At 41.3% G+C, this 16290-nt stretch overlaps 1 protein-coding gene across 2 annotated transcripts in view; it reads left to right on the forward strand.

Moving 5' to 3' along the window:
• The first annotated feature begins 367 nt into the window (after window positions 1-367).
• The window catches only part of LOC106607810 (scavenger receptor class A member 5), a 47557-nt gene continuing 31634 nt past the window's right edge, over window positions 368-16290 (forward strand). Inside the window, exons 1-3 of one of the 2 annotated variants that reach the window (XM_014205178.2) lie at window positions 368-708; window positions 3230-3348; window positions 7189-7320. In XM_014205178.2, the coding sequence (XP_014060653.1) occupies window positions 3237-3348; window positions 7189-7320 (244 nt within the window). In that variant the 5' untranslated portion in view covers window positions 368-708; window positions 3230-3236. The remainder of the gene's footprint in view (window positions 709-3229; window positions 3349-7188; window positions 7321-16290) is intronic. The other variant, XM_014205177.2, reaches the window with a different exon arrangement.

Here is a 16290-nt window from a genome sequence, read left to right on the forward strand (position 1 = left end):
CATTTCACGCAGAGGCAATAAAGGCTATTTTATAACGGACATGCTTTAATATGGGCTATTTATATACTGGGCCTACAGAGTCATGTTAACAAAATAAGCCTAAAGACAGAAATTAACATTAGTCTATTCTAATATTTTTGCAGACGAATTACTTTCGATTAAGAATAGTTTATTTTCCTCTGACGATATTGAACTATCTATAATGTATGCATCTTATGAACAATTAGGATGGTAGTCTTTGTATAGGATCTGTAGAGATACAGTGCGCCTTTTCTGTAGGCCTGACGTGCCATGCTTAAATGTCCAGAGGAGGGCGCATTTGTTCAGAAATGTGTAAAAAAGTTTTACTGCGGTACATAATTTATACTGGACCCTGCCCCGGGCGCATGAATTGAGAAACTAGATACTATATAGAATGAGATACGAACACATCTAATCAGAGTTGTCCAGGAAGCGGTATTCGTCACATCGTAGTCTCCATGCCTCCACTGCAATTTTTAAACAGGGATTAATTCACCCAAGCATCACAGACTGGCTTGTTGCACGGATCTCCACCCTGCGTTTATCTGCTGAGAGACTTCAGTGAATTGTCTTATGTTGAGAGGAAACATTTATTGAGATGTCAGTTCATTGGCAAAACATGCACCCTTTTTAGATAACATTTTGAGATTTGCATCTGTAATACTTTTTAGTCAGAACATTGACAAGGTGAGTGACCAACTTTTCAAAATGTTGCATTAATGTCTGTAGAGTAATTGTGACACCTGTTCTGTGTGTTATTTGAAACCATCAACAGAGTGGAACTGAAATGCCTTTTAACCCTGCAGACCTTCTTACGTTCATGTATGTCCATAGATACATTATTTTCAGTATTTTTTGCATCATGACTTGAAATGGCAAAAAAGAAAACGAGACAATTCACCTGTAGCCTCTTCATAATGACATCTGAATGAAATTATTGCATGGCCAGGTTATTTTACACCTGTGCTCTGGTATCCCAAAAATAAGGGGTCTGTGTTCCTCGTTGACTTCATGCCAAGAAAATGCACATCCAAAACCATTGAACGTTTTTTTGTTTTATATTTCTCCACTCATGGGTGAAGTGTCCGCGCGTTTAATTAACTGGGAAATGGGTTAATTCCCCACGGACGGATGGACATGTCTCTATAAAAGTTTCCGCTGATGTGAGACCTCTGAGACCACACGTACTGCTGACCCCGTGCACTCTGCAGAGAGACGCCACTCAGCTGTGAAGGGCACCCGGGGACATTGGACATTTTAATTGTTTTCTCTCCTTTAGATTCCATCACTATCCATGTATGCTGGTTTTCAGTGCGTCTAGTCTATTCAGACCTACCTGGCTGGCAGAGAGAAGGCAAATATAAAGCCCACAGTGTGGCTTTTTTGTCACAATGATGGATGGAGAGCTCTATCTTCTCCCTTTGCCTATAGGGACTTTCTTTTTCATGATACATAATGACCTCATGGAGATTGGGCATGCTCAAGGGTTTGTTTCTGTATTTGAGGAGACATCACAAGGCTCACTCATTGCCAGGTAGAGCAATACCATGGAGGAGTTGTACTGTAGCTTCCGATCGCAAAGGAAATATACCATGGTGGTAACCTATATCAGTGCCCTGCCCCTGGGGAAAAACACACAGAGATGTGAATGAAGGCAGGATGGAAGGGATGTACATTCTCATAGTCCTGCATGGGGTGACCATGATCAGTGATGGTGTTAGCATACTGTACAGGTTTCCTAGCAGCCTGGTTCGGTAATGGCAACTGACAACTGACACTCCCTCTGAGTAATGAAAAAGGCCAGTGGCTTTGTTCAACAGTCCCACATCCGTCTCTGTATTCACTATCTATTCTCTACTACGGCGTTATTAATGATCTACTCCCCACCCACTAAAGTCCAAACGGCACTGTTTTCTCAGCCATAGCATACTGTACATGTACATGCACCTTTCTCCTAAATCTAGTGGATTATTATAATATTTTATGAGGTTCTGGTTTATTTCATGCTGCTACTTGTTCATAGGGGGAGGAGTCCATAGGTCGGCCTCTGCTGTGGCCCAGGAATGTGGGGGAGCTTCTCTCTCTCACAGCTGTTCATATGGGAATGTTTGCTCTCTCTCTCTCTCTCTCTCTCTCTCTCTCTCTCTCTCTCTCTCTCTCTCTCTCTCTCTCTCTCTCTCTCTCTCTCTCTCTCTCTCTCTCTCTCTCTCTCTGACTACATTCTGATTTATGGCACTAGATGGCAGCACAGGAGGCTTTGAACCCTCTACATTCTTGTCATTGATTATTATAATTCAACCCATGCCACTTGCTTTATGTTTTAGATTCTCTGCTGTTTGCTTTAGAGACAAAAGTTATGACCTTGGTTTTGTATTCCATGCTAAAAAGATAAGGTAATAGATTGGTAAGGATACTTGTAATAATATGTAGCAGTCTGAGAGACAGAGGTGCAGTGCTCGACCGACAGCCCTACATCCACACTTCAACTTCAACTTAATAACGAACGCTTTGACACTGACAGCCAGCCACATTAGTGGTCTGGTGATGATTTAAAACTTGAGATTTTTAATTGACACTCAGCCATGGCGTATAAGAGACAGATCACTCAGATCAATGTTAGAAACAAGAGTGGGGAGAAATAGAGCTTGATAGAATGTAATAAGTCAGCTTTCTCCTGCCAAAAGTTTTACTGGAACATTTCATCTATTCATGCAATCTGGAGTGCATTCATTGCAAGTATTTTTTCTCTCCCCTAAAGCAAAGACAGTGACTTCATCCAAGTAGTTCATAATCAGAACAACAGGCAAATGGGGGGAGGGGCATGGCAGTGGCACACTAAATCTAAAATAGGCCAGTAGAATAGAGCGGTGGTCTGGTCTCTTTAGTGCTCCTGAGCTGCTATGGACTGCCAGCCCATTACAGCCTGATTGTAATAGCTGTTATTACACTGGAAGGTGGTGTGGTTAGTCTGGTGTCTGCTATTGTATGCCAAAGACAAGCATTTCTGAAGGAGATACATCATCTTGTCCAGGGGGGTTAGAATCAGCATGTCAAGATGATGAAGCTCACGTGCTTTACATTACATTTCGGCTGTAATTGTCTGTTCCATGAATAACTATGAAAGTACATGCATTTCAGAGAGCTTTTTATTGTTCTCTTGCATATTGCTTTGATTGCATGGAAATCATCTGTTTTGTCCACCCTACAGTTCCTGAATGGAGAATAAGGCCATGTACCTGAGTACATACGAAGAGAGGGAGAACGGATCCTTCTATGAGGAGGGCTACGATGGCAGGAACCTATCAAAGCTGAACCTGTGTGAAAACGGTAAAGAAGCAGTTTCCCTTCTGTCCCATATAAATCCTTGCCCCTTGACCTTTCACACATGGGCCTATAATCACAGCATATTAGAATCCTCTTTGAATTCTGCCATTGATGTAAGAATTAATTTAGTGCCTCCATATGTGATGTGCTCATATTTCAGCTTATGAAGGGATGCATGCAGAGTTGCTTTGACCCGACTTAGTCATTACCTTTTTAGAGGATATGCTTGTAACTGCAAAGATAAATATGAGAAATCTGACTCCTGTCCCTCCTGGGGACTGAAGAGTTCTCTCACCCAGCGAGCGGTGAAAAAACACTAAGTGCTGATAGTATGTTGTGTGTGTTAATGTGTGAGGGTTTTGGGCATGGACAGTTGTAGCGGAGAAAATCTACTTTAGTGTTCTCAAGTTATGACCTCCGGCATTCCATGCTGGTGGGAAAGGCTTAACGAGCGTTACCAGTGAAATTGTTAAAATTCTGTTGGCCTCTTCTTGCCCAAGTCAACTAGTTTGTCCCTAAACTTGCCAAGCATACTCACTGTAAACACTGAAGGATATTGTTGCCATCACACCCCCTTTTAAAAAAGTTAGGCTGTACATGCAGCCACGTACTGCCGTTTTAACTTGTGGTCTTTGGTGTTGTGTCTAAACGTATTACAATTTCTGTGTTAATTTTGCAGGGATTTTTTGAAAGTCGAAGCTGTTCTGCTCCACTTCCTCTATAAATATTCAGTCTCGCTGCCTGATGTCAGCTTGTGTTTAGACCTTATTGACCCCTATGAATGTCTAAGATAAGTAAATATTGTAATGTACAGTATATGTGGTAAATACTCGGGGTGTATGGTAGGATATATTATACACATGATGCCATGAAGTAAACACTTTAAAGCACCAGTGTTTTTCTGTGTTTCTCCTCCACAGAAAAACTACTGTATTTAGCAGGCAAATTTAGTTAGCAGGCAAATTTTACTGATAAATGTATAACGAGTCACCCTTTACATGAACAGCATACATACCTTCTAAAATGGAAATGTATTTTAAGTCTTGCACTTTTATGTTTTCACACTAACATTCAAAAAGGCACATTTCAACAAACAAATGCTTAGTATTTGTATCATTGAGGTCCACGTTTGCACAGCTCAAATATGCAAAGGCCTCTAAATTTCTATACATTCCATATATTTGACTCGCTTAAACAGCTGTGTTTTTTATTTCGCCTTAAGAAAAGGCACTTTATCATGGAGCTCAGCCTAGTGGGATGTGATGTGAAGTGGCTCTTCTGCAAGGTTATTGTTCACACAGAATCCCAGCAGCCACAGCATGTGTGCAGCACAGATCCACTGCCTGTCTCCACTGACATGACATCACCAGTCTTAGTACAATTGAAACCGGGCTGCAGAGCAGGCACAAGACTGTTTATGGAAAATAGGCTGAGGGCCTTGTCTTCTAAAGCAGGCTCCTCTGTGACTTCAGAGCTATATGTTCCACAGAGAGGAAGAGAAAGACCAAAGGCACATAGAAGAACCATGTTTCAGCCTGTTTCTAAAAACAAGTCATTTTTTGTCTTGTGGCTGGAATGAGTTGCCAGGAGAACATAAAATCAAAGTGTGTAATACTTTCCCCTTGGTCTCTCTCTCAGGGCTTATGTCGCCTTGAAATAAGACAATGTGCTTCATGGCCTAATAGCATAATACACTCTGGAATTGATACCAAATTCCTATTGACTGAAATATTCTTAACATGACTAATGATGTCTTCTGTCACCATTTTTTGGGCCTATTTGACCAGCACTGAATGTTCCCTTTTTTATTTATTTATTTATTTTTATTTCATTTATTTCACCTTTATTTAACCAGGTAGGCTAGTTGAAAACAAGTTCTCATTTGCAACTGCGACCTGGCCAAGATAAAGCATAGCAATTCGACACATACAACAACACAGAGTTACACATGGAATAAATAAAACATACAGTCAATAATACAGTAGAACAAAAGAAAACAAAAGTCTATATACAGTGAGTGCAAATGAGGTAAGTTAAGGCAATAAATAGGCCATGGTGGCGAAGTAATTACAATATAGCAATTAAACACTGGAATGGTAGATGTGCAGAAGATGAATGTGCAAGTAGAGATACTGGGGTGCAAAGGAGCAAGATAAATAAATACAGTATGGGGATGAGGTAGGTAGATAGATGGGCTGTTTACAGATGGGCTATGTACAGGTGCAGTGATCTGTGAGCTGCTCTGACAGCTGGTGCTTAAAGCTAGTGAGAGAGATATGAGTCTCCAGCTTCAGAGATTTTTGCCGTTCGTTCCAGTCATTGGCAGCAGAGAACTGGAAGGAAAGACGACCAAAGGAGGAATTGGCTTTGGGGGTGACCAGAGAGATATACCTGCTGGAGCGCGTGCTACAGGTGGGTGCTGCTATGGTGACCAGTGAGCTGAGATAAGGCGGGGCTTTACCTAGCAGAGACTTGTAGATAACCTGTAGCCAGTGGGTTTGGCGACGAGTATGAAGCGAGGGCCAACCAACGAGAGCGTACATGTCGCAGTGGTGGGTAGTATATGGGGCTTTGGTGACAAAACGGATGGCACTGTGATAGACTGCATCCAGTTTGTTGAGTAGAGTGTTGGAGGCTATTTTATAGATGACATCACCGAAGTCGAGGATCGGTAGGATGGTCAGTTTTACGAGGGTGTGTTTGGCAGCATGAGTGAAGGATGCTTTGTTGCGATATAGGAAGCTGATTCTAGATTTAATTTTGGATTGGAGATGCTTAATGTGAGTCTGGAAGGAGAGTTTACAGTCTAACCAGACACCCAGTTATTTGTAGTTGTCCACGTATTCTAAGTCAGAGCCGTCCAGAGTAGTGATGCTGGACGGGTGAGCAGGTGTGGGCAGTGATCGATTGAATAGAATGCATTTAGTTTTACTTGCGTTTAAGTGCAGTTGGAGGCCATGGAAGGAGAGTTGTATGGCATTGAAGCTCGTCTGGAGGTTAGTTAACACAGTGTCCAAAGAAGGGCCAGAGGTATACAGAATGGTGTCGTCTGCGTAGAGGTGGATCAGAGAATCACCAGCAGCAAGAGCAACATCATTGATGTATACAGAGAAGAGAGTCAGTCCGAGAATTGAACCCTGTGGCACACCCATAGAGACTGCCAGAGGTCCGGACAGCAGGCCCTCCGATTTGACACACTGAACTCTATCAGAGAAGTAGTTGGTAAACCAGGCGAGGCAATCATTTGAGAAACCAAGGCTGTCGAGTCTTGGCTTCTCAGTAATCCTTGCTTGCTCACACACACAACACACACACTTCCAACTGGAATGTCACGATGACAGTTTTATCTAAATGAATTCCACTGAATCCGTTTGACCTGGACAGTGCAATAAGTGTTTAATGAATGTATATATTGCTCTGTATCTGTGTGGCAGCACTGTGATGTATGGTGGTGCAACAGGGGCCAATAGGCCAAATGCCAGACTTGCAGACTTTGTTTTGACTCTCATGCTCACTACAATATCAGCCCAGTGGAGAATCAAGGCCTCCAACTCGCTACGTCAGTACTAATAGAGCAATAACACAATCATTTGGGGGGATTTTTTTGCACTCATAAAGTTGTCCTATGGTATGAGAGAAGCTCATATTGTATCTGACAGCAGCAATGCAATAAGTAATTCAGTCTACGGTCAGGCATGCATTTTCATGTAGGAAATTTTTATTACCTCATGACATGTTATCCTAATTTCATCCAACGTCTTTTATCCTCTACTTCAGACCTCACCTAAGAGCCTTTATATCCATCTTTGTCGTCCATTTCTAAAGAGATGTTTTCTTTTTCAGCCGGCTCTGCCAAGAGGAGAAGAAAGTCAGACAATTGCTGCAGCCACCTGAACTCCCTGTCTGCCATCAAGTATGCTATCATGTCTCTATACATCCTGGTACTCCTCTGTATCCTTGGCCTCTGTTTAGCAGGTAAGTCCATCACTTGAGTTACAAAACATGTTGTTGCTAAACTGGCTCTTTGTGAGTTTAAATAAACAACCACATCGACCCTATCTGGGTAGTTAAAATAAGATAAAAGACTATATTGGACACTGTCGATGTTATTCTAGTTCCCAAGAGGTGAATGGTGGATGTTACAATAATATCCTTGACACTTTTCCTTGTGGGATCAAATGTGATTGAAATCAATGATGTACACTGTCTGAAGCGGGTATTCTGGTTGACTTGTGTTCAGATGTGTTCAGTTCTCAAGTTCTTCAAGTGAAATTCCAAATTGTTAGTCCATCTGACTTCACTTGAGAACTCTGGTCTTCAGCCTTTTGCAACCAATGACATCAGTGATCCCACAAGATTAAAAATGAATTGGTAAATGTATGGGTACTGCGACATTAAAACAGTTAGTCTGTCTTAGGTAATACATAAGGATTGTGCTTTGCAATTGTAGCCCACTTTAAATTTAAGTAACTGTCTCATTTAGTATATGTAATAATGTAATTTGACACAGGCCTTTCCAACTCCTTCCATCAGGACCATAATTACTGAAGCTCTTTAGGTTGAAACAGGCAACATTTCCGTGCCCTGAATAATTCAGGCTGTTTTGGAGGCAAAGGGGGGTCTGTCCCAGTACTACATGTACCTAATAAACTGGCCCCTGGGTGTATATATATTGATTATGCAAATCCTATAAATTAAAAGGGCCAATTTTGGTTCAATCAATTAGCTTAATTTGTCAGATCAAATTAAATTTCAACAAAATGATGTTGCAGGAATGCTAATCTTATCTTTTTCGAAAAACGGAAACAATTTCAGAACAATTTGAGATGGTGGGTGTCATGGCTTGATGAAATGATATGGAACGACTCTCCTGACAAGCCGTGCCCAGAGCCTCTCCCCTCCTCCAGGCCTGAGTCTGCGTGTGTCTGTGGAAGGATGTCTATAACGTGACTTGTCAGGGTTAGAACCAATACCCTGGTGACCTGTAATGCTGATATATCAGACGTGGGCAACACCTTGGTGCTTTATTTAGACAAGAGCAGCAGGACTAACAGAAAGGGGCTTGAACAGGGGAGTGATGTGAAGTCATTGTTTTGACAGGTCTTTCAAAACTAATGACCACTCTGGTGGGATGAATGCAAAACTGTGGAAAGTTTGAAGTTGGATTTATGTGAATGTGTTTTGTTGTCGTTTACACCGATTTTGAATTGATTAACACTAGCTGTGACCCCACTCTCCGAGGGTGTCTCAGGAAGAGTGGGATCTGCAAAAAACACATTTCCAATTCCAACATGCGAATGAATTACACGCTTGAACATGTGTGAAATAGTACAAACATAAGCACCATTTTTGTTTTAGCTTTTTTGATTGATTTGGAAAAATCCAAAGCATCTGTAAAGAATGAGGCTCTTGGTAGCCATGGCTGACAAATGAATAATGTTTCACTGGTCGATACTAGGTCTGTAGCCCAGTGAAACCCTGCAGTGTTTCCCTGTAAATCACACCTCTGCATTATTAGTAAAGAGGGAAAGTTCCCGGACACAGACTTAAGCGTTTGGGTTGGTGAACAGCGGGAATCTGGATGGATAAACTCTGTGTAATCTCTATGTAATTTGATGCAGGCCTTTCCAACTCCTTTCATCAGGACCATAATAACTGCAGTTCTATAGGTTGATACAGGCAAAGGCATTATTGGGACCGACATGCAATACCAGTGACATCATTTGAAAAGGAGCCTGAAAATTGTATGAGACAAACACTGTCATGGAGGTATTTAGTCATTTGTGGTTTAGATTTAAGCTAATTTAAAAAGTAATCAAACAGAGCTTTCAGATAGTCCCTATAAAATGACATGTGGATCATTAGAGGCTGAATGAGATTAACATAATATGAGGACCGCTGTGGAGGGGGAAATTACATAGGGACCCTGCCAAGTTTCCAGTGTGAACACGAACAACACCCAGTCCACTTTTTAATACACATTTGCTTTCATTCATATATATACTTTGCGTTCATATGTGAATATTTATGAGGTCTCCCTATATGACCTGGGCTTCAATCTCCTAGCCAGCACAAATATGCAGACCTGACATCTGAACCTTTAATCTATGCTTTTAGATAGATACTGTAAGAGAGAGGGGTCATATCACTCCATATTTCAGATGTACTCGTTGACCCATGCTGAGAGATTACATCTCTGTAAGGTCGGAGAAGGCACAGCGTGAATACAGAACTGAACCCTGTGGACTGTATCAGAGGATTCTCACACACTTTCCATAAACAACCTCTGTTGCTATACCTCTGGCCACTGCACACTGGCTCAGAATGACTGTTGCAGCTGTTAAAAAGTTGAACAGCTTACATACAGTACAATCAAAGAAATCTGCTACTTAGTAGGATTAGTATAACTACACATTACTCTGACAATCACAGTAACTATCACCCTCCTCCTCAGGAATTGAGATGTAATGGAAGTGCCAAGGACAGTAAGGAGGGACATATGGAGAGAATAGAGAATTGGGATACTGTATAACAGTCTAAATTCTCAGAGTTCAGCTTAGCAGAGCAGTGAAGTAAAACTGAAGCACTCCATGTTCTATGGCTACTTGACCTTAGCACATGATGTTGAGAGTATATGAGAAGCGAGTGACCCTGCCTGAAAGTGTTCCAGTGAGTTAGCAACCTTTAGGATCCTTACTGTCTCTCATAGTTTTGATCATGTTTATGAGTAAAAGTAATGGACTTGTTTGACCAGTGTTTTTAGATGGGAAGGAACCGGTGCAGTCAAGAGGAAAAAGGCTGCAAAAAAATAAATGAAATGTCAACCCAAAAACTGTATGTAGGATAAATTTGAAGGAGGATGTCACAGAGAGTTCATGCTTTTCTACTATCAACAAGTGAGCGTGAAGAGAGGCAGCTTCCTATTCCAGGTACATAACTAATGTGTCATGTTAGAGTTGTCCTATTTCAATAGCTAAACAAATTGCAGCTGCTTTAAAAAATGTTTTTAACTTGGCTACATTAGTCTGTATAAATGGCCCCTATGAATCATAATCAAGTGCCTAGTTAAGCTTCAGGCATTGGGAGCCATTACCCCCTTACAGTGGGTTCATGTTTCAAAGCGTGAAAACACCAGGATTTGCTGGTAATAACCGCTCCCCAAACCTTTTCCTGCATAGTCCTGTTCCAAATGCCTACAGGTCATCTGGACAGTCTCTCTACATATGAAATAAACCTAGATCGACCTGTTCAGATCATCTGTTGTTTTGAAGGCCGACTAGTTGCCTATTCCTTGATACGGTCATAACCCACTGCGCACAGGCGTCAGTTCAATGTGTACTTTTGATTTACATTTGGTTGAGTTTTCAACTAGTGTGAATTCAACGTGAAATCAATAAAAAATGTCACCATGTTATTAGATTTAGGTTAAAAGACGAAATGCACTTAAGTTGATGACTTTTTGCAAATCCAAGCAGTTTTCCACATTGATTCAATGTCATCACATTGATTGAAGTGGTTAAAGTCCTCTTTATGTTTTGTTTACCTCATTTCTTTCTGACATGACATATGTTATGTTCTCGAATTTGGCCAAACTACGTCGGTATTTTACCTCTCGTATTTCTTACACGCTTAATTCAATTAAATAAGGACTTTTTTTACTTACCTCATTTAGCCAGCAAATCCCTGGTTTGAGAGCAACAGATTTTTTTGAAGCTGTAGGACAACATTTTCCATAGGCCTGTCTGGCATACATTTGAAATATAAGAGATTTAAAAGAGCGTTGTTGGGCGTGTTTCAATTTTGTGCAAGCCCAGTTCCATGAACTAAACCTCATCCATCTGTGTAAATAGTTAAACAGAAAAGCACTGCTGAGAGAGAACATTCAACAGGAAAACCTTTCTGCTCTGTCATGAGTCATGACGGCCTCACCGTCACTTCTCCCCAGATGGTTATTAGTTGGAACGATGGTGACTTGATTTAGTTCTACAGGCTCAGCACCAGGTTAACATGCTCAGAGGCTACTTTATAAGGAATGCAGTCAGACCTGAGATGATATTGGTTTTTATGTCGAAGCAGTTTCGAGAGATCAAGATCAAGGCACCACTCACTGTCCATGTTTTTATTGTCTTGGTAAAAAACATATTGGTCTGTTCACTGATACCAGTGTCTAGTTATTTGCTTTTCTGAATCAGAGTTTTGCTATATTTAGGGATCCCTATTCTTGGACCTCCTCTCCGCTAAGCTGTCTGGATGGAGACTTACATCCTTCTGTTGAGATGAAATGATCTTTTATAGATACAGGCATCTACAATATTTTACTGTAGACATACTGTAGACTTGGGCTATTGCTAATCGTTGGCGTCCACAAACAATGTTTAGAAATACCCTCCAACCCCTGTGTATTAATAAATGTTATGTGGCATGATTCTCTACCACAGGAACCATTTCCTGTATGCCTCTGTTTACCCTATACATTTGAGTAATGTTTTCCATTTGAATGTACTGTATGTAACCAGTCAAATTTGTGCACATTTTTACTTATGGCTTTTTCCCGAAGTGGATCGTTGGAAAAGTTGAGGGCTGCTGATTTTCCTGACAAGTTGCTGATTAGCATAAATTACCATAATACTGTAGGTTTCTGCTATGAAAAATCAGACCACTGATTTTGTTTTCGAATTAACTTGTTTTTTTTCTGACATGCCATTCCTTAGATGTTTTCCTTTTGGGGTGGACCTCGACTCTGCATGGATGGTCAATTGAGCCGCTCCTCATAGCTCAAAGAGAACATCAATAGCACTACCACACCCAACTCTATGGTGCAAAATCTTTCTAGGGTTTAATTTTTCATTCGTTTTATATGTGATTGTGAAGTCATATGATTGTAAAGACCCGTCCACTATTGAACTTCTCCTGCCTTGCCGAAGTCAATTTGGACCAATGAAACCATCTTCCTTGTCTTCGGTATGATGTTTGTAGGATATGATCTGGTCTTGGCACTGGGGCTTTCTTGGCCCAGTTTGTGTAAAGCAGTAAAGCTTAGTCCCAAACCTCTCTGCTTACTCTCAACCACACTGCTGGCCAACATAACCACAAACTGACAGATTAAAGGAAGGTCTGTGGTCTGATGCCAACCTTGTGGCGTTTTCATTATCTGTGACCAACTAGAAAGGCACTACTCAGCCAAATTATTAGAAGTATAGGACTTGGGCGAGGCAGGAGACATTCAAATCCAGTCTGAGTTTTTGGGAAAATAATGAGAAGTTGAGCTTAGCATAACCACAGACAAGTTTTTTACGATGTCTGAAGTTATTTATGACCATATTTACATATTTCATATAACATGATACAAGATAAAAAGCATGAATCTATAACACATGTCATGCCCAGTTCATCCATAGAATAACTTTCTTCTCATAGCTGAAAGAGAACATCAATAGAACTGCCACTCCCAACTCTGAGAAACTATTGGGTTTCCGTGCACATTTGCAAGTTATTTCTTATTTTTATGTGTTTACGCTTGATATTAGTGAGAAGTGAACTTTTATATGGGCTTCATAAGCATTCTGAAGAAGACAAAGATTTTCCGCAAACACGTGTAGCTTGGCAACAGAGTTAAAGCCCTGGCTGGAACCCTCTCTAGTTTCCAAGTGCCCCTTTTTGCCCCAGTTTCCGTCCATTCTTCTTTGGAAAAGCCCCTCTAATGAACTTCTGAGCTGACGTTCAGGCTCCTTTGTGCCGAACTCATTACAGACAAGGATGAACCCTTGGGTTCCCGTTGGATAAGTCCTGCTCCCTATAGGCTTACTAAGAAGTCATGAATGCTAAAAACATGCCCATTCAGACAGAGAGCTAAACAGCGTGTCAATTAACATTGTAGCCATAATTGGTCTGGCCCGTTGCTGGACTGTGCACTTTGCATTTCCTGACTGTTATAATGAGTTGTCCCCATGTGCTGAGTTCATTCCACGCAGAGAGCTTTGTCAGCTGTTCTATTAAAAATAGTCAGGGGTTAGTGACGAAAGGGCTGATTAGCTCTGACACCATATCTGGACTGGATGTTAATAATATCTTTTCATTAAAAAGTTATGTTGGGAATTGTTGATTTGAATCTTAGTTTTTCGTTGGCGGTCCGTGGTCCCTCCTAACCGAGCGGGACAAATCCCCTTCATGTCAAGAGGTTAATAGGATATAAACTATTCCACTTTCAAGGACCTCAAGTAGTTCACAACAGACAAGTTTTAGAAAAATAACACCGGGAAAACAAAGCTCTGCCCGTCCAATAAACCAGCAGTGTCATTGATACAACTTTTCACAAATGACTACAGTGATTCTAGAAGTCTGCAGGAGAGGACTATAAATGTATTTCACACTCAAAGGTCGCAGCAGGGTACAAAATTAAACCTCTAAATGTTTCTCTGTTTTACAAAGAGGTAATTAAGCACAAGAGATTCCGAGGCCTCATGCTGGGCTGTGTTTGTGTCTTGGCCGCCATAGGGTTTCCAGCCTCAGTGATTATACTGCTGGGAAAACACACAATGCATGATGGCTGCCATCAGGGGTTTGCATAGTTGTTACTTTCAAACAGTGTATGGGGAGTTGATTAGATGGCAAAGACAAATTAAACAAACGATTGGAGAGCAAAAACCGAAGGGATTGTTTGTCTCATGTCCAAGCCCTAGGTTATAAATAGTAGTTTCATGAACTTGATATCTGTTTGTGTTGACTCTACAGTAAACCTCTGAGATCAACATCATTACCTTCTATTGTGGCTGTAAAAGTTGTTTTGTGGCATTCTTATAAAAATAGTGTTTAGTCTAGGGAAACAATAGTTCGAAGAGGGAAATTTCATCTGCCTCATTACTTGGTTTACTAGTGGTTCAAAGTTGTTTGCCTCAATGCTTCTTCAAGGCACAGTATCTCATAAAACTGTAGTGTTGACAAACCTACAGGCAATGATGTAGATAATGCCCTCCCTCCCTGAATGTCAGAAGTAGTAATGAATAGATGCAGAGATAAGCTCAGATGAATTGAGAGAGAATACTCTAATTTAAGTTTCCTTAGGCACAAGACATTTTCAATTTCCATAGTGAAAGCCCTCGGGAGAGAGCGAGAACAGGTGCTTTCTACCTCAGGGGCTTCAGGGAAAAGCTCCCCCTGTGGTCCCAGAATGCATTCCTTCAACCAGCCAACCCCCCTTTCAGCAGGACTTGGCTTTGATCCCTCTCACACCAGAGAAAGTGACGCAGAATCAAACAAAAGCCTGGGTTCTATATTCCAGCAGCTAGGTTTCAGATAGCCGGTTGAAATTCCATTCCACACATCCCGAGCTAGCTACAGCCTGCTGGTCAGGTATGACCTTCTCATTGTCCAGCAGACAGTCCCTTCATAGCCACTCCTGGATCACATTGTCCAGATAGAGTTGGTAACTCCCTGTCTGGGACACTGACTGATCTATGTAATCCACAGCAGTTTAGCGCACATACCGTCCAAACGAACCTACACTCCTCAATTACGCATTCAATCCCATAGGCTTACGGGTAAGAAAGGTTGTTCCAGGAACAGGACTAAGTCGAGCCTTTGTCTTGTCCAGACAGTATGAATAATGGCTTTCACCGATGTGAAACAAAACAGATTTAACCTCCCATAATTGTATTATTCCACCTGGAAAATGTCAAGGTCTCTCTATAGTTCTCAAACGGCTCTAGTTGCTCGGACAGTTCAGTAGTGTGCACAGATGAGATTTCTCCCTTCGTAGCAGACGTCCACTGGAGTACCTGACTCTCTGTTTGGGGTATTACATTCGGAGGTTGCCATCACAACATGGAACTACTTGATGTGTATCCACCACAAACAGAACTCACACCGTGGGGATAGATGGCATACTGGAAGCACAGGCAGCTGTTTTTGATCTGCTCACTCATCCTCCCCCACAAACAGCTCAAATGCACATCAATTTGGCTGGTGGATATAACAAATAGCTAGTAGACAGTATCAGAGTCAACATTCAAGTGACACACTGGCTTTTAGCATAGTTGGTGAAGGCCAATGTAAACCAAGCATGGGCCATGTTTTTAGACTCTGAAGAGCACTTGGGCACACAGAGGAACTTTTATCATTAATTAAAGCTCCAGGGTGGGGAAGGGTTTAATGGCATCGAACACTGCGATTAGAGAAGGTTTATTGTTAGATATTAAAGTTGGACGAAGGATTTTTGTCCTGGGAGAGGTTGGTAATTTCAACAGGAACGCTTAGTCAAACGTCAATATGATAACGGTTGACCCAAAAAGGATCTCTCCAGTTGTAATAACGGAACTGAGAGTCGGGAAGCAAGTGCAGGTGAAACATTTAATAAAACAAAACCAGTAACGAGCAAATTACATAAGGCTACACGTCGGTACACAAGAACAATACCAACTGGTGAGAAAACTTAAGGGAGTGACATAAAGGGGAGGTAATGATGAAGGTAATTGTCACATGCATCATTATAGGTAGTGGACCAAACTGTAGCGGGTATAGTGAACATCTTCTTTTATTGAAGGAAACCAAAACACTTACACAAAACAAACGACGAAACAGTCCCGTAAGGTGCATAGTCTAAACAGGAATCAACTACCCACAAAACCCATGAAGAAAAACCCCTACTTAAATATGATCTCTAATCAGAGGCAACGAGGATCAGCTGCCTCCAATTAGAGATCAACCCAAACATACACAACATAGAAATAGAAGAACTAGAAAGGAAAACATAGAAATAGATAACATAGATCAAACCCAAAATCCCCAAACACCCAAAACAAACACCCCCCTGCCACGCCCTGACCATACTATAATAACAAAATAACCTCTTTACTGGTCAGGACGTGACAGTAATGAAGTCCAGGTGTGAATCATAATGATTAACAGGTGCGCATAATGATGAGTGCCAGGTGTGCGTAATGATGAATC

This window comes from Salmo salar, chromosome ssa06 (assembly GCF_905237065.1).
Source record: "Salmo salar chromosome ssa06, Ssal_v3.1, whole genome shotgun sequence".
NCBI lineage: Eukaryota > Metazoa > Chordata > Actinopteri > Salmoniformes > Salmonidae > Salmo > Salmo salar.